At 43.1% G+C, this 18,791-nt stretch overlaps 1 protein-coding gene across 1 annotated transcript in view; it reads right to left on the bottom strand.

Moving 5' to 3' along the window:
• arap2 (ArfGAP with RhoGAP domain, ankyrin repeat and PH domain 2) overlaps window positions 1-18,791 on the bottom strand; it is a 118,871-nt gene that overhangs the window by 77,359 nt on the left and 22,721 nt on the right. Inside the window, 2 exon segments of the mRNA XM_084343788.1 lie at window positions 1,748-1,854; window positions 11,660-11,853. Coding sequence (XP_084199914.1) covers window positions 1,748-1,854; window positions 11,660-11,853 — 301 coding nt within the window.

Here is an 18,791-nt window from a genome sequence, read left to right as displayed (position 1 = left end):
TGATTGTCGATTTTGTAATTTTACTATGTTGACTACTTGACATTACTTGACTTTCCTTCTCCTTGCTTGTATTTGCTTTATATACATCAATTAAGAGCTGTAAACATGAATACATATTTGGGTTACTGTGCATCATCAGAACTGCGTGAACCAACGACAAATTAGTGTCACCCTTGTCTCCCAGAGTGAAAACATGATGCATTTTAGTTTGCTTGACTTTTTTCTGTGTGAAAAGAAACTGAAACTACTGGAAAACCAGTCAAGTTTACCAACTCGTCTACAGGTTCAACCCGGAGCAAACAGAGATTTGGAAAGGCCTTGAGTCAAGACTGCAAACTGACTTCATATGCCACAAATTGACGAAAACCAACCAGCTATGAAAGAACTCTGAGGTGACTGAGGTGCCTGAAAAAAACGTGTCTCTGGCATGTATACGTGGTGTGAAAGTTTGCTTTGTCGTGCTCGTGTTCTACTCAGTGTACATCTCATTAAAAGGTCAGAGAAACATTGTGTCCATGCAGTAATAATAACATCATGTCGAGTGCAGCCTAAATTAATACGAAAAATATTTAGTAATCTCTTTTTTTATCAACAGAGAACATGAAGAAATGCATACGGCAGTGGAGTACAGCATGACGTGTCTGTTTAAAAGTCAGTGTAAACATAAAACGGACCAGAATGAACAGGACTGGAACAAATGAATCAAAGTACGACCTTCAAAACTCAACAATTACTTTGTTCCAATTTTGTTCAAAATAATAAGCAAGAGCTGCCATTCTTCTGTTGTTAATTTCTTCTTTGACCTTTTTTTTTGTTTCTTTTCATAACAATGCAGCTGAGTTTTACTTTGAAATACATAATGGATTTAAATTTGCACATTTTACCGAAAATACAGGGGAAACAAGGAGACGAATAACATTTGTTATTTCAAAACCTTGAAAACGTTCTGGCTTGAATTAATCCTCAAACTCTCCAGGTAAGAACAGCCCTGATAGTGAAAAAAACCTTAAAAAAAGGCCGATCTGATAGAAGAACGTGAATATTCGTTCACCGCAAGTACCCTAAACTCTTATCGCGCTGTGAGACTCTTAATACCTTGCATGTATAAGAGCAGATTAACCAAAATGCTTGTCCTCGCCTTTCAGCTGTGAATATGGATTCTTTATGAGAGGTGATTATTGAGATTAAAAGACAGTGAAGCAAGAGTCTTAGTGAAGCACGAAGGGCATTTCCTAAACTATATAGTTAAAACGAGATGATAACGCAGTGAGGTTCGGTTTGAGAAAGGAAGATAAATGAAGTCCTGACACCCTGCTGTAAGATTTTAAAACTCATGTGAAAGTGTGCTGGTGTGACAACCTGTTGAATGCATCGTTCTGAAGGGGGTCTACGGTCAAGGAAAGATTCCTTCACTTAACATTTGTCTTGTGATTGAATAAGCAACAGAAACAGTGCACTTTCCACACAAATGCACATTAAAAGACACACACACACAATCTAGCATGAACGTAAATATATCTATATATTTAGTATATCAAATTCTATATAGTTAGATGGGAGCGTAAGACGGTACACAGGCTCAGGAATGGAAGTAAATTGAATATGATTAATTACTGAGTTGTGGAGAAGGGGTAGGTCATTCATTCATTCATTCAATCATTCATTCATTGAATAGCTTTGTGTCTGAGTTTCTCCCACAACAAAGATACGTGCATGCATGTACAGAAACACACGAGTCAAGACGTACCAGAAGTTCTTGAAGGGTGTGATGATATCGAAGCCCCTGCGGTCCACATCTCTGATATTGGCAGCAGTCAGTTCCACTTCAGCGATAGCCAGACCTGCTTTATAGTCCTGGAAACACACAAACAGAGAGATGAAAAGATTTAATACTAATTAATTGCAAGGTTGTTATGGTACAGCTACTTCAAATCATCAACAATTAATGGGCTTGTTTATTCCCTGAGAGTTTGATAAGCAGATCAATACCACTTTCAACAGTAACTCTGTGTAGAATTACAAACTTGTCTTTTACGTTGCTGTAACTGTTTGGAGTATCGGTCCAAACATAAAGTACAGACATGAGGGTGGCATCAAACTACTCATCTAACTCAGAGAATGGAAATGTACTTCTCCCAAACCATTCCTTTAAGGCTGCTGTAAGTGTTGTCGTCGTTTTAGCTAACTTCCTGTCCGTTTTGCAGTTAGCAATCCACTCCCTCCTCTCTATGTCACCACGCATGGAGCTGTTTAACACTTATTTTAAAAAGAAGCCACTGAAAAGTAAGAGAAAATAAGACACGAGCTGCTGCACTGTCCTAAAGCAGATTCTGGAGCAGTTTGACGCACGCAATATTAATTTAAATTTTCATTCATATTACCACCGACAGCCATATTTTGCTTAGCTTAGCATAAAGACTGGAAATGGGGGAGAAACAGCTAGCTCGGCTCTGTCTACATGTCCCCAAATCCACCAATACAAACCCCTAAAGCTAAGTACCTATCACATATGCACCATTTTATGGGGGGTTATCAGTTGGACAGTTTTGTGGCCGGTATATACAGGAAATTGTTGTCAGGGTGAGTAAAAAATACAAGATATAATGTGTGCATTTGTGATTTAAATGTGAAGCGACACTTCACAGCTTTTCTTCTTTGTCTGTAATCACCATCCCCATTTTTAAAGCCAGGAAGTGTGTCTGCAAACGTTTAAAATCTAGACGACTATTCCGAAAAGGGAACATGAAGTCCAAAGGGCCCCGCAAATGTGAGTCCTTCACTAGACGCCGCATCAAGGCCGTTTTTGGCCAAATTAGAGGCCCTCTCTAATAAGGGGGGGAGGGGATCAACAGGTCGCTTCATTAAAGTCGCAACTTGTTTGTCACATGGGGTTTGAATGTCACTCGGTCTAATGAAAACTAACAAAAACTGCAGGGACATTGTCAGTCTTGGCTGCCCGGCTTCCTGTGCACCGTCTTGTGTTTTTTTTTTAAGGTAATGGCACAGGACACAGAGTTGGACGAGTGAGCAGCCCGCTGAAAATAGTTTGTGACAGACCAATAACGCACCCAACAGTCAATGGCTTTTTCTCCTTCTCACCGATGACGCACAAGCCGAGTCTGTGAGAGACTGTGACAGAGAGAGAAAGAAAGAGAGGCTATGGTGTGAGCTGTCGTATTGAGTGCATGCGTGTGTGTGTGTGTGTGTGTGTGTGTGTACCTGTGTGAAACAGCAAAGCTCTGTGAAAGGCAAAGGTGCATCTAGGGAATCCAAACCAACCCAAGCTTTCAGCCTCGGTGTTTTCTGAGGCCCATTTCAGAAATAGGGGTTAGATGCAGAGGCACCGTTTTCATAAGCTCCACCATAACTCTGCCTCACCCCCTCCCTTCCTCCGCTGCACCCTCAACACTCACAGCATTTTAGACCGTTTTCTATAGCCTTGAGCTCTGAGCTGAGACAGGAAAAAAACAGGAAGACAAAAGAAGTGCGCTCACACCCACACACGTATAGGCACAACATCAAAATAGAGCACAAAAACACAGGCATCCAAAATTACTGTACAGAAAAATACACACTTTACTCCATCACTGACAAAGCCAAAAAACGTGAGTCAAAAGATGGGGGAGAGAAAGACAGCGAGAACACAAAGGAAGGGGGAGGAAGAAGCGAAAGAAGGTCTTGGTAATCCTCACAGAGAGTGGGTGAGACGGGTGAGGGGTCAGCTGAGCAGTTGACAGGAAGAAAGTGTGTGCAAAAAAGATCCAGAACAAAAACAGGAGCTGCGCCAATACTCCCTCAACAGCGAATTACAGAATAGCGAGGAGCGCTAAACGCTGCCATGCTGTGCCAGCTATAAAGCATGTGTGTTTTCTGTGCGAACTGCTCCTCACCAGCAAAACAATTTACACTAATTACAGCAAACAAAGAGAAGAAAATGAATCGACACCATCTTTGTTGATTAGACGCTTTTTTCTTTTTTTTTGAGGGGGGGGGGATACATGGCCTTGCAGAGCGTGTGTGTTTATGTACGTGGGTGCTGCCACGACTCTTGCAAGAAATTCTTCAACTAATTAGCTGCAAACTTCTCAGTGCGGCCAAATTTTTGCAGTTTGCAACATGAGCAGGGAGTCGCTTAAATATTTGCGTGCTTGCAGGATTTTCCGACCTGATCTTTCGGCGATGTGTGGGCTGGTTCAATTGGGGCTAATTTTGTCAAAATCTTCATTTGAACGTCATTAGCCCCAATTAGACTACTTCAAACAAATTTCGGAGGAAGGTGTTAATCAAACTCGAGCGATTATTCTCTTTTAGGAACAGCTCGGCCCAGCGTTGAGAGCGAAAACACAGCGACAGATCCTGTGAGTAATTAAGGATGACATAAGAGATAGACAGAGAAAGAAACAGGAGCAAAGAGAGCGCGGCTGAGACAAGTGAACCCACCGTTCGACTAGGTCCTAATTGAGCTCAAAGTTTTGATGTGAGGGCTTGGAGGAAGCAGAAGAAACTCGCTCCTCTATCCTATCAATTAAAACTACGTGCAGTCATTGCTCTTTTAAAGTCAGTATGTTCCGAGGTTTGAAGACGCGTGACGCGATAATGAGAGCGCCAGGTTGAACCAACCTCACTCAAAGCTCCTTCTCACCGACCGTTTCAGTTCATGTGAGGATCCAAAAGGCAGCACGCGGCCGTAATTCAAACACAGAAGAAGGAAGCGGTTTACATGCATTACTGTAATACCCGTTTCTCGGGTACTGTACTGTATGTGCGCGTACATGCGAGAGTGCGTCCGCGCCGAGAGGGCAAAGCAGTCACCTATACCTAATGACCCTCATCCCTCTCAGGCAGCCAATTAGAGCGCTGGGTGTTAGCGGCCGTCCAGCCCTCGCCACTCGTTACCTACCCAATATGTGCCGTGGCCTCCTGCCCTCTCCAATTAATTCACCAAGGAAGGAGCGAGGGAGGGATGGGCAGAGGAAGGGAAGGCATTAGAGGTAAAAATAACTCACCCAATTACAACAGCCAAGGGGTAGGTGGCAATAATGGCGCTTATTGGGGGAAGAGGGGGAAAGACCCTGAGGCGAACGCTGGTACACATGCGCGATCTTGTGCACTTTTTGTCCACCTCAAAAATTTCAAACTTCATCAACTCTCGACCCATAAACATTGTGATGAAAATGTGAGAGAAAAATGAATTTTTCCTCGCAGCTACAATGAATAACCTTAACCCGGTAAGTGCTGAGCCGAGGCCCACTCCGAATATTCAAGCTATACATCCAATTATAATTTCTTTCAAAGCTTTCCAACCTCTTAATGCGTGAGTCAGTCACTCCTCAGCGCCGAGGGGCTCTAAAAAGAAGCCAGACAAGCAAAGGCGGCCTCTGCTTCTATCTCCAATTCCATGTCCACTCAACAGCTCAAGATGCTCTAAAAGCATGCACGTGGGTTTAAAAGAGCGCACACTCAACGGAGACAAAAGACTTGTGATTAGTTATTATAACACCGTGCAGCGGGACAGAGAGGCCAAGGGCGGCGAGGATCTATGAACTACGTTAGTGGACGAGAAGACAAAAGGGAGCGCGCTTTTACCAAACAAACAAACCGCAGCTTTGTAATCGTTAAGGTAAAAACAAAAAAGGATTTATGAAGGCCGTGTATCTGAATGAAGAGGTTACAGCCAACAGCCAGTTAAAGTCACTGAGTTGGCCTTCCAGTCATTCCTTTTCGAAAACATTTCAGAAAACTTCACTGTGCATGTGGAACAGGGCTATGAAGACTTTATGAGTCCGACTGCAGCTTCAGTGCGAGCTTAGCCGAGTAATGTTTGTTTAAATAAAAAGTCCAGAGTTTGAGTTTCTAATCCCAAATGAGTTCATTTAACGGCAAACTGGCTGGATCTGCCGTGAATCACACGCTTGTTCAAATAAAACTGTAAATTCGGTTTTATATTTAACGATGCACTAATCAATACTTCTTAAGGCATGCGAGCAGCAGGGCTCTGAGGGTGTCAGTGTTGGCTAGTCTGTCCGCCACTTTGGTCCGGACTGAAATGTCTCTGAAACTTTTGGAGGGATTGAAATAAAGACAATTTTGACCTTGATAGCCACCAGAAGATTAATCTTGCTAACTCTGGTGATTCTGAAGACTCTTCTTCTGGTTCCACTGTCTTTTCAGTAGCTGATCAATCGAGAAGCTGTAAAATGATGGTGGTTTGTCACATTACCTACATCTATAGGACTTGTAACCTGTAATACAGCAGTAGTACATTTTAACTTCCCAGCCTGAAAGTGACTTCAGAGGAAAGAAGGTGAATATGGTCTATCCTTTGGTTAATGTCCCAACATGGGTAATTAGCAATAATTAGCAAATGTTAGCATGTTAAAACACTAAGCTAAGACGGTGAACATGGTAAACATTATACCCGCTCAACATTAGTATATCAAAATTGTTACTATGTGCATGTTAGCATGCTGAGTGAGAATTGTCAGCAAACTCTGCAGTTCCCCTGAGCTTTGAGAGGTGATTTTAGCTTCTTTCAGCTCATTGTTTTGGTTTAACAGACTACGTCTTTACTGTTTTGGTTCACTGTTGATGATCCAATCAGCATTGGTTTCCAACAGAGGGCAGTTCAGTTTAAAGCAAAAAAGCTACCATAACTCCCTACACCAAACGTCAAACAGACAAGGCTAGCAACTAGCTAATGAACATGGTGGATCATATAGCAGCTTAGAGTTAAAGGGAGAGTGAATATTGCACTCATATTTATAGATGAACAGAAACACAACTCAATTAACGAATGCTAATGTTTCTCCATGTGAGCTGCAAGTGTGAACATGCAACTTTTAGTAGCGAACACGTTCACCACATCAACTTTAATTTGTCGCTGCTGTGCTAATACCCTGTTGCAGTGCATTAATGCAGGTGTAAAACGCGCCACACACAGCAGTACAGCAAAGCTTTTTCAAACCTGCTGATCATCTTTTAGCTGCATCAGGTATGCAGAAAGGAACAAAACTCATTACAAGATGAGGGCTTTGGCGAAACGAGACTCACTCTTGTGTCACAAATTCTACGAAACGGCCTCGCAGTCTCGGGATGATGTTAATTGTGACAAAGACGATCTTGAGAGGAGCAAATGAGAAAGAGATTTAATTAAAGCAGAGATTAATTAAATCCTAAGTCTTGCTGTTATTGTATACTCAGAGTACCTTTCCCACCAGAGCAGGCTCTACTGTATGTGCAACATTTGCTAAGTAGGAATTAAAGTGAGAGCGAAAAAAACATCTTTGTTTTACTGGGTTCAACTAACCTAGAAGTAAACGAGCCAACAGCAAGAAATGTGATCATCCAACGATCAATCAAACCTTCAGCTTCCTGAGTGAACACAAACCAGAGAGCACCAGTGATGTATGAGATGACAGGACCTGACACAAGTTACCCTGGTTGTACCAATCTGCCTACAGGACGCCTCCCATGGCGAGGAGATCATTCTCGGAGTAAACGTGCATGTGTGACACACTTCGCACAGTGACTTTCTTTACCTTGGTGTTTAAATGACCTTAAACACAGCTTCATCACAGGGCTTACGGTCCGTGAGAAATGGGGTAGGGGTGGTGAAGGAGGAGCTGGGAGGATGATGTTTCCAATAGCTCGTTCATCATGTTAGATTAAATACTCCACTTCACTGAACTTGAACGGGGCAACGGTCTACCTCCCTCCACGCGCTCTCGCTCTCCATCACTCTCCCCCCTTTTTCCTACAAACCACCAACGCTCGTTTCTCACTCATGCGACCTCTCGCACCGAAGCGCTCCCTCCATCCCTTTCACTTCATCTTACTACCTCTATCTCTTTGTGTCTGTCCCTTATTCCCCTGTCTTTCGTTTGCGGGCTCCCTTCCTTCCCGCGAAATGCACCGCCGCTGCTGCCGCATTTATGCCGGGGATTTAGCTTGTAAGCTAAAATAATACAATTAATTTGTTCTCTCTCTGATTCTCTCCTTCCCTCTCGTTTCTCCTGCTGTCTCAGATCAAGGAAGTGGAAATGTGCTGACATGGAGTGATACCCAAAAGAGAATTCTAACAAAGATGTTTGTTCACGCTAATGAAGAAAATAATGAAAGGCAAACAGCAAAACTAAAAGAGCGGGCGAAACAAAATGAGAGCCAAGGAGGGATGGAAATGAGATGAATGCGTGTAGCATTATCAAATATGCACACAAATACGTGCGAGGCACTTTAAGAAATAGTATCACTGGGTATGAGGTATCTCTCCATCTGAGAGAGGATATCTGGCTGCTGAGACAGAAGCAGAACACAGTCTCTGTACGTGAGCAGGGACCATCAGGACTTAATTGGACTCACATGAAATAAGAAGACTCAAGAGAAACTCTGACTAAAAGAAAACTTATCGCCTCTTTATTCTGCAGTTAATGTAAAGATGTAAGTTATCATTAGGAGGGTTCGAGTATGTAGAAGTAATACTAAGTAGCCTAGTTAAAGGACTTTGCTGACTTTTCAGTCCATCTAGCCCCAGCCTGTCCTGCTCTAAAGCTCCTGTGCTAGCGGTGTAAACACAAACTTAACACTCCGCTGGTCCCTGGAGCTCCCGGTTGAACTGCTAGCTGCCTGGCTAACTGAGCTAACCAGCTAAGGGCAGCTACAGTTAGCAGCAGTTAGCGGTTACTCTGGCGATATGCTGCCCTCTTTTTTGTTTTTAGTATGAATTCTACAGGTGGCCCATTCTTACTTATTTCATCTGAATGATCTCTTAAACGAATACAAAGCCCCTTGAATAAGCATGCTAATACTTTAGCAGTATGTCAAAGGGAGGTCAACTTTTACTACGCAGCCTGTGAAAAACAAGTGATTTAAAGGAATAGTTCAACATTATGCAGAGTTACACGAAAAGATCAAGATCACTCACGTTTGTATGTAATGTAACGTATGTATAAATCGAGCTAAAGCCAAGAGGCTGTAAGCTTAGCTAGCATGAAGACCAACTAGCCTTGCTCTGTCCAAAATGAAAAAATAGGACTACAAGCATCCCCAAAGCTCGCTAATAAACATGTTGTATCTCATTTGTTTATTTGGTACTCAAATAGTGATGTAAACACGGCATGTTTGTGGTTGTAAGCCCGTCAGCTTAGCCTAGCTTAGCATAAAAACTGAAAGAGGAATGAAGAGCTAGATTAAGTTTAAGTATTACACTTATTACCACCACTAAAGCTCTCTAATTAACATATTGTATCTTGTTTTTCGAGGTTTTAGCTCCCTGAAAAACCATAACCAGTCATTTTTTACATTTCTATTTGTGTAGAGAGCTTAGCTAATTACCTCCTAATTCTCTTGTCTTACTAAATGCAGAAACATGAGCACGGTATTAATTTTCTTATCTATTTCGCATAATGTGTAAGTATTCCTCTAAGTAGTATCTCATCTTGGGATTGAGGCCTATGAATGTTTTTTTATGGAAAGCCTCTGTTTCAAATTGGGGACACAGAATTTCAAAGACATGAGCGTCTACCCTGAAGGTTCAGTGTTTTCGGAGCTTGGGTACTCGGGACTTAGACTCTGGATATTTTGTCCTCTGCTGCTTCAAACTGACCGTGCAGTCTCTCAAAAGATTTATGAAACTGCGACACTAAATCACTGCAGTAGCCCCTCAAAGATTGTAAAAATTCATTGGAAGTTGCAAAAACGAGACATGACAAGCGAAGAATACCCGACAGTAAATATGACACGGAGCAGTTTCAAGAATTATGAAGCACACATGAAGTCGGGGGTGATGGGAATAAAGTTTAAAAGGCAGGTGCAGCACTGTCAAAGCTCAGGATTTCAACCCACAGGTAGAAAACAGCCGGAGGCCTGAGGTTAAGACCGGACTAACCTTTTTTTGGACCACATGTGGAAACTTAAGTTTTATTTTTCTCTCAGCTCTTGCCATCTGAAGCGAGGGTGGCCACTTAAAATTTCAGGGGTTGCAGTCACAAAAAATGTGCCACACAACAAGAAATAGCTCATCAGAATATCAATCGGAATAACTTAAATGTCTCGCTTATTCAAAATAGGAAATAAAACCATGATTAGTAGCCCAAAAATCTACTGCATAAATATTCAATTTAACCACTGGGTATATTTAGACGAATAACGTTTGTGCATACCTAATTAGTTGCTTGCATTAGTTGTTAAGTGCAGATCTAACAGAAGTGAAAATGGACTAAAATATAATGAAATATAGAAAAAAAACATTATTTTGCAAAAATTGTCTGCATTACTCAGACTGCGAGTGAGAAATTGGTGTAAACTTTCAGAAAATAACAAGCAGAATCACATTCCTGCATATGTTCCTGTCAGAAAACCTTCACTGTGCAAACGTGTATGTTTATCCTCAAATCTGCTGTTATCGTGTCTGTTGCTGTATGTGAGGGCTGATTTTATGACTGCAGAGGAATTAAAAAGACTATGCTCGAACCTGCAAATAAACCCACACGTCACGCTCTCAATAAAAAACAATACAAATAACAGATGCATTCACCAAACAGCGAACCAAGGCTGTGTGCCATTTCACGATGAATAACAATCCAAGAATAACAACAGTGAAAGACTAAAACACGAGTTGAGTGAATGAAAAAAGAGAAAGACTACTTTGCTAAAGGCAATGTTGCTATCGAATGCGAGACCCTCTGGAGCCGCATTACGGGAAGCACGGGATTCAAGTGTATTGACTCGTAATAGAAACTCAAAGTTACAATCTGATGTTTCGATATTGACAATTGAAAGACAAAACTTGGCCTGAGGTTGGTGCCAGAGGAGAGACGATGCTGCTACCTACATCAAGGAGATTTGGGAGGTATTAGCCAGCAGCGGCACAGGACATAAGTTAATGTTAATGGGTAATGTCTGCCCGGTAGGTCACACCAGAGCAGTAATGATCTAACTAGAGGGGCACTTAGGCCAGCAAAAGGGCAAATGGATGGACCAAACTGCCACTCGGCACATCAGAGGATCACTTGAGGTCTCTTGGGGCTGACAGGGGAGCATTTGGTGCTTACCGTGTGGGGTTGTGGCAACAAACTCTGGCTGAACAAAGGGCGATTTGGCACGGAGAGCAAAATGGGGCTGGAGCAATTGCGTCCACTTACAGTGCTGCTGCCTGACTGGCCTTGACTACACAACTTTTAAAGTTGATGGTAGGAGCAGGGAACAAGCAACTGCACCAGGAGCCAAAGAAATCTTTTAAAAAATCACCACTAAAGCACCATATCGACCAAAAGATACATAGCATAGTCACTAACTAAATCATTAACATCCCTAATATTAACTATGCATTTATTGTATTTTCTTTCCCACATCTTTTAGGCACTCGTCATAGATGTACCTGCGTGTCAGGTCGACAAAGAAGCATAAATAAGTTGGCGACACCCACCAGCATGAGCTTGTACCGACCAAAAATAGAGCAGAATATATCTCAGTGCACCCCGAAGCTTTTTCACACATGTATTTACTTTTTTTGCATTACACATTCATGATCCTCTCTATATCTTTCATGAACATCTCCATCTCCGCCTTATCTGCTTCAATAGGCTGTGATTATTATCTTCCCCCTTTTCAAACAGGAAGCTGTCATCCTGCAGAGAGGAAGCCTCAGCGGTGTTGGAAGTACCTGTTCTGTTTTGCAGAGCCTGACTTTACTCCCCGCCAGGGACGCCAGCACTCTGCCTTTGTAACCGCGGAGCTCCAGCAAGCCCCGCTTGTTTGTGGAGGAGGGGCGAGGGAGGCTGTCGGAGCGCTTCTGGGAGCCGCAGGCGGGGGGGCGCGTGGCCGTCTGAAGAGTTTCCATCCACTCCTGGCGCTCCCCTGTGGACACATGCACGAGTGAGAGACAGAAAACGAGAGGTAGATAGTGCGTGTGGATACGAGTGTGATTGTGTGAAAGAGAGTGACAGCAAGAAGGGCCGGAAAGAGAATTAGATAAAGAAGGATCGGGGCATCTTAGAGGCTTTGATTCATATTGTTAATTCATCATTTTTGCATCCCTTCTGTGAATTAATCTGGCTTGTTAGCCGCTAAACCTCCACTGCATACTGATACAGAAAATTCCAGTCAGAAAGAAAAGAAATTGAATCGCGGGATGAGCTACGATTGGTGAAAATTAACTCAGCCCCTGGAAAAGAAATATCCTGCAAAGCTGAAAAGTGCGAAGTCTAGCAGTGAAGATATAGATAGCTGCCTCTCTGAGCTTTGCAAGCCTCAAGCAAGATGTGGCAGGGATAATTTAAGTGAAATACACCGCCTAATTAAAATATAATTAAAAAACATAGCTAAATGAGACGCAGCCAGTTCTGTGAATTTACACATTTCCCTCAACAAGAAATGAAGGGGCAAAGTCAAAGAAAGGTGTGAATACATTTCACTGAGCAGTTAATTTCATTAATTTCTGATCATTTTTGATTTTATGTGATAAAAATGTGCAACTGTCACTGTGGTCACAGCAACTGTTGACTTGGCTGTTGTGCGGGCTTAAATGATTGCTATATGCAGATCTTATCGACTGTAGCTAGCCAGCTAACTAAGCTAGCATTAGCTCCATGAATCTGGTTGAAAACAGTGTGTCGATCTGACTTTTTTATAATTAGGTAGCTCAATAATATGCCATCTCTTGGCCTAGGAAGTAATGCTAGTTATGCTAGTTAGCTGGACATGCTAACGTAACGATCAGGAAGACACACTTTTCTTTACAATCCACTCAGTATTGTTACGACAGTGGACAGAAATCCATGCCTTCAGTGCTCAGTTATGATTACTAAGACACGATCGGAAAATCTCTGCTCAGAGGAGCGTCCGATGACTGACACTTCAGATGTTCTGTGTCATCAAAAATAGTTTGTCCTTGAACAGGACGCTGGATCTCTTACTTATTGTAAATCACCCTGGATTACCGAGCAGCTAAATGGCTCAAGTGTAGCGCACCGCATCATGTTCCATCCAGGGTTTACATTCAAACGATGTGCACTCCAAAGGCCTCTCAGATATCTTCCTCTACAACTTTTTCAAACGGACATAAAAGAAGACATGAAGCCGGCGCTGTAAAGCCCATTCCCCCACCGCCCAAGACATTGTGCTATCAAAGCCAGCAAAGTGGAAACACAAGAGATACCGGAGGATTGTAAACACACACGAGCGCACACATGCAGCACCCACTGTGGTAAGAGTCCAATACGAGGCAGAAAAATACTGAGAAATGGAATCAAAAGACTCTGTAAACTGATATGAAAACCGAGCAATCAGTCGGGACGGACCGGCAAATTGAAAAACGGGGAACAAGGAAGCCTTTTGTCTAAAAAAGACAAACCACAAAACAACAAAGTTTTTGAAAAGTAAACGCACTTCAATTGAAACCTGCACCAGCTATCAACTCATCATCCAAAAATGACAAAAAACAATCCTCTGACAGAATGACTGACACTTTTCTCAAATACACAAACTGACACAAACAGGGAAAAATTAATGTGGCCGGTGAGGAAGTGTATTTTTGGATACCCGTGAATTCGAGCAAACAGCAGGACGGAGGAGCTTCATGATTGTTCCGCTAACGGAGGACTTGATGCCTTTATATCCGAAACGGTTCTTGTGTATTCAATTAAGATGTTTGGGGTTCAAAGAAGAAGCCTTTACTTGTCGTAATCGCTTCTCAGTTTCATTCTATTATCCATTATTATGCTTATTACGGGCCGGTTCTTTGCCAGAAGAGGAAAGAGCACCGCCACACAAATCACGCCGCCAAAATCAATTGTACTTTTAGCTGTGTAGGCTAAGGACGCAAATTAGACTGTTAAAGCATGCCAATTTAAGAATAGAGAGAATAATTGTTTTGTGATACTTTATTGATCTCTGCAATGGCAAGAAATGCGTCTTTTCACTTTCTTCCCACAGCTCATCTAAAGTAGAAATCCGCCCGGAGCCGGGAGGGAAGCAGTGTCCTGCTCAAAGCATTTCAGAGCGAAGCGGTAAAGAACTCCATGTACCGACCCGGTGAAACACGGGTTCACTGGGCATCTCATTACCTAGATGACTGAGATGAAACTACATATATTTAGCTTGTAGCCTATAACTGCTAATGAATATAAGGATTTTGCGTGCTGCCCTCAATGATACCCGATTACCTCAGTGGATTATGGGAAATTCTAACATTTCTCAGCTGTTTGCAGACATTTTATAACCAAAACTTTACAAGGAAATAATAAGGAGAGTAATGAATAATGAAAATAGCCTTTATCTGCAGCCCTACACCTCACAAAGTGTGTTCTTTTTGTGCTTGGTGTTATCTCTTTTTTTGGGTCTGTTTGGGTTGAATGTGTTTTGGATCTAATTATCCTCAGGTCAACCTGGATCAGATCTCACAGAATCGTTGCGATTCATGAGTATCATCATGCATGTGTGCTACCCGGATTACTTTTAAACTCTCCTCTCTTGTTTTTCCAGACTGCGAGCTTGTGTTACCCTCTGCGTGAACTCCTGGCGTGTCCTCAAACCACTCCGTAGGCCGACAGAGGAAGGGGGGAGGGTGTTCTCACTCGCGTGTCAATCATTTTGCGGCCACCGTCAACCTGATATTATTCTAAATTGACCTTAATTAGCGTCTTGATGAGACCTCCCGACCTCCCGCAGACTTTGCCAGCACAAACCCGTCTTCGACCTTGGATACAAACGCATCCACCAAACATCTCCACTTCTGAAGAAAAGTTTCTCCTCTCTGAACATCCGCCTCTTCCGCACACTAACCCCCCACTGAGCTCCCAAATACTGTATCCGCTGCCTGGCCCCAAATTCAGCTCTGGTCTTCTTACCCCCCAGATTCTTATGAATTTACAAAGAGCTGGTTTCAATAATGAATAGCCTACTCAATTATTGACTGCTCTTTACATCACTGGCCTTTACTGTTCCGTTCCCACCCTGCTTTCTGAGTTCCATTACCTGTCCTGCACTCACTTATTTGCCTGTTCATTTATTCAGGGCCTTCCTCACTCCCTCCACTCTCCTTCTTCGGCCAAGCTGTCGATCTGAGCGCGGCAGGGAGGGCTGGAGCAGCGAAGGAGGTGGAGGGTATGAGGGAAACAGTGGCAGTGCCTACATACGCCTGCGTGTTAGCATATGTGCATCTGACTTGTGCGCCTGAAAGCTTCCTACATATGATATATGTTTTTGTTTGTTTGTCTGTGCGCACAGTCTCGCACATGAACCGCCAGCCTGCTTGCCAAAATGTATTTTCACTCGGCAGGCAAACATGCCCTCACCTCTGCGTGCATATAAAAAGAACGCACAGCGACTCTCCTCCACTAAAAACCTGACAGCCGCATCTAGCTTCATCGCTTGTTAAGGGATATATGTATAGCCGTGTGTTTGAAAGACTATTCCACTTTGCACGGAGAGAGACGAGCAGAGAGGCAGATAATCCTCATTGAAAGTGGATGAGATGAGAGCCAGGTCCACTCGGCGCTCAACGGAGATCTTAGAAGCCGCCCACGCGGTCTCCATCAACGGGAATAAAAAAAAAAAAAGAAAGAAATGGAAGAGAGAAAATACACAAAGCAGAGGGATTGTGGTCACTTGCTTTGTTTTCTCGCATTTCAATCCCCTCAATCAAACACACAGTCACAACATGTGACTAAACATTTACCGAGGTTACAGTACACATTGGCTTCTGCATATGTTTTATTTGGACACAATTGCATTTTGTTTTGTCATATTGTCTGACCTGTATATGTTGTATCTGTTTAAGTCCCTCATCTATATGTATCTCCACTAATTAAATTCACAGCGACGTTATCAGAAATGTGTTTTTTTATGTAATTTGAGTACTCAGAAGTGCATGATCTTTAGTGAGAATCAATTAAAGCAACATTATGTAACTTTTCTACCTTAAAATAACCGCTTCAAAATCGTGTTGATGGTACAGCGTCTCGTAAAAGGTTGATTGATGTCTTCTGCACCATGTGACTTCAGAGAGGGTAGGATCACAGCGCTACATACATGTTTACAACACATAGCATTGTTATGACGGATTTGTGTTTACGACAGTGGTGTTGCACTTTTTTATTCTTATTTCACTTATCAAGGAAAAACCTTGGCTAAGCTGGCACAGTGGACTTTGGCTCAACTGTCTTATTACTTGCTGAAATATGTGCAACACTAGATAAGAAGCTGAGCTTTTAGCTGTAAAAAAAAAAATCCCATATCTCTTCAGGAGTTGTTGTAGACCAAAACGGAGCTAAAAAAAGTAAATACATTTTTTTTTATATTAACCATGCATGAAAAAAATGACTTTCTGTACTGTCGAAGGTGTCAGTGGCGACTCCACTCATCTGCAGGGAGTATTTTAGTATCTTTCAGCTCATTGTTTTTTGTTTGACAGCCCAAACTTTTAACATTTTGGTTCAGTCTGGCCCCCCCATCAACTTTAAGTGAACAAACTTAGAAACTCAGTGTATGCTACCTGCGCAGCACAAAGCAGCAGACGAAGTTAGCAGCTAGTCGTCGAAAAAAATGGAGTTTTTAGCTGCTCAGGAGTCCGATATCTCCCTCAGGAGGTGATGGAGACCAAAACAGAGCTAAAAAGCAGAGTAAATGTTGGATTCATCAGATGAACACAAACACAAATCCAAATAACGTTTGGCTGGACAACTGTTCGTTAACACCATAACAACTTTATAAGGGTGATAATATATCAGTGTTGTGCTTAAAGGGTTGTCCAGCCTCAAGCAGCCAATAAAATAAATCAATGCAGGTTTCAGACAAGTGAAGACTTAAAAAGCCAGTAGGTTGTAAAATGTGAAGTAATGCAAGGTGAAATATTTACTACTGTTTATACTCTAAGTCCTCCTGAGTTTTTATATATGCCATCATTCTCCCTCTGGCCTCTTCCCAACCTCGTTGTTGTTCTGCCTACTTATTCTCTACATCTCTCTACAACTCTCGTTCCTGTCATTTCAAACTGAACCAACATGTGTTAGGGAGCAAGCTTGTGGAAAGGCAATTGCCAAAGCATCAGAATACAAATCATCAACATTTCTTTACACCATAAATCCCCTCTTCCCCCTTGTAGCGCATCTGTCTGCATCCCCTCCACACCTCCACTTCTTGTCCCGACCGTTTTCCATCACTCTCCGCCGTGTCTCTTCCTGCCAAACTCTCCTTTCCTCTCCCTTTCTTCTCTCCCCCATCACTGCCACTACTCTCCCCATCACTCCCTCCCGCTCTCCTTCTCTCCCTTGCCTGCCTTCCTTCCTCCCATCGCTCCTCTCTCAAGCTGACAGTACCTGAGGGAAGAGGCCACCTGCGGACCAAGTGGAGAATCAGCCGACAGCTGTGTGCACACTCTCTCCGGTGGCCTTCAATTATTCACTCACTTCTCTCCCCTCCTTTTCCCTCTCTCCATCTTCACTCTGCCCTTTTCATCTCTCCCCGTCGTCTCCGCCTTTACCTCTCTGTTGCTTTTTCACACAGAGATTGCGTGCGTCCCTCCCGGATGTCTTTAACACTCTCGCCCACTCCTCTGACCATCACTCGACCATTTTCTCCCCCCTTTCACCCCTACTGCATCAGCCCAGCAGCTCCTTACCTCCACTTCACTAACCTACTCCTTCTTTCCCTCTGTCTCTTCATGTCTCCCTCTTTCTTATGTGTTTCCCCCAAGATTGATGACTCTCCGCCACAAGGCGAGTGGGCCTGTTTAAAGATGCATGAGGTGATGAGGCCAAGTTTTCTCCTCCTTCTCTCTCTCTCTTTCTCTCTCTCTTTTCTTCTCTGACGGCGGCAGCCACCTCTGGAAGAGGCTTCCCAACAATCCCAGGCGGTCAGAGGCCACCTCCAAATCACACAGCCTTCTCCCCTCCCAGCTCCTGTCAGGAAGGCTGAGCGTGACATATGACGATCAGCCGGCAGACAGTGTGATAAATGATGCCGCTGAGGACCCGCGACTCATAAACGGACAAAAAAAGCTGGCAGTCGTTGATATGATGATGCACCGAATGGACAGGGAGAGGACGGATGGCCGCTGGTGCTCAGGGTGATGAAGATTGTTGGGGAAAAAAAGTTTAAAGGGCAAGTTGTTGGTTATGTTGCTGTTTTTATAAAGCAGAGGTGATGCACAATTGTTCGAAAAGGAGATCCAGTGCAAATGTTAGTGGTTGAAGTGGTTGATGACCTAAAGACTGATGAAGTAAAGGCCCTGATTTCCAGAGGAAGCTGCAAATAATCTGACATATTGCCTCCATTGATGTCACACAGGTTTTGAAAACCAGTCCACTGGTCTAACATCCATACAGCAGAACCGGAGATATCACCTTTTTAATTCCACATTCTTCTTCCGTTTCAAAACCTGGTGCCTACATTACCCATAATACAATTCCCTGATGTATTTTTAACTGGGCATGGATCAATAGACGACCAGTTGAGCTCGGTGCTTAATGCCAATGATGAGTAGGTCAAATATTGATCATTCTTTTCCCTCCTCGGCAGATGTCAATATGTCAATAACTGGCATTGAGGTCTCAATGATCTGTTCGTTAATACCTGTCTGGTTCTAACATGTTCGCAAACGTTCACAATCAAACGTTCTCAAAAACTCAAGTTTCTCCCGTCTCACTCATCTACGCGAATCAAAGGGCGGCCCAGCGCTGACCCCAGAAACGGACCCTCTATTAGTGAATGAGCAGTTTGACCTGAGCTGCCTAATTGACTGCCATCAAGCAGGCAGGAAGTAAGGAGCGGTAAGTGTGTCTTTCCCCTCTCATTAA

This window comes from Pagrus pagrus, assembly GCF_965226575.1.
Source record: "Pagrus pagrus genome assembly, chromosome: 22".
NCBI classification, from domain to species: domain Eukaryota; kingdom Metazoa; phylum Chordata; class Actinopteri; order Spariformes; family Sparidae; genus Pagrus; species Pagrus pagrus.
This window is presented reverse-complemented; position numbering and strand designations above follow the sequence as displayed.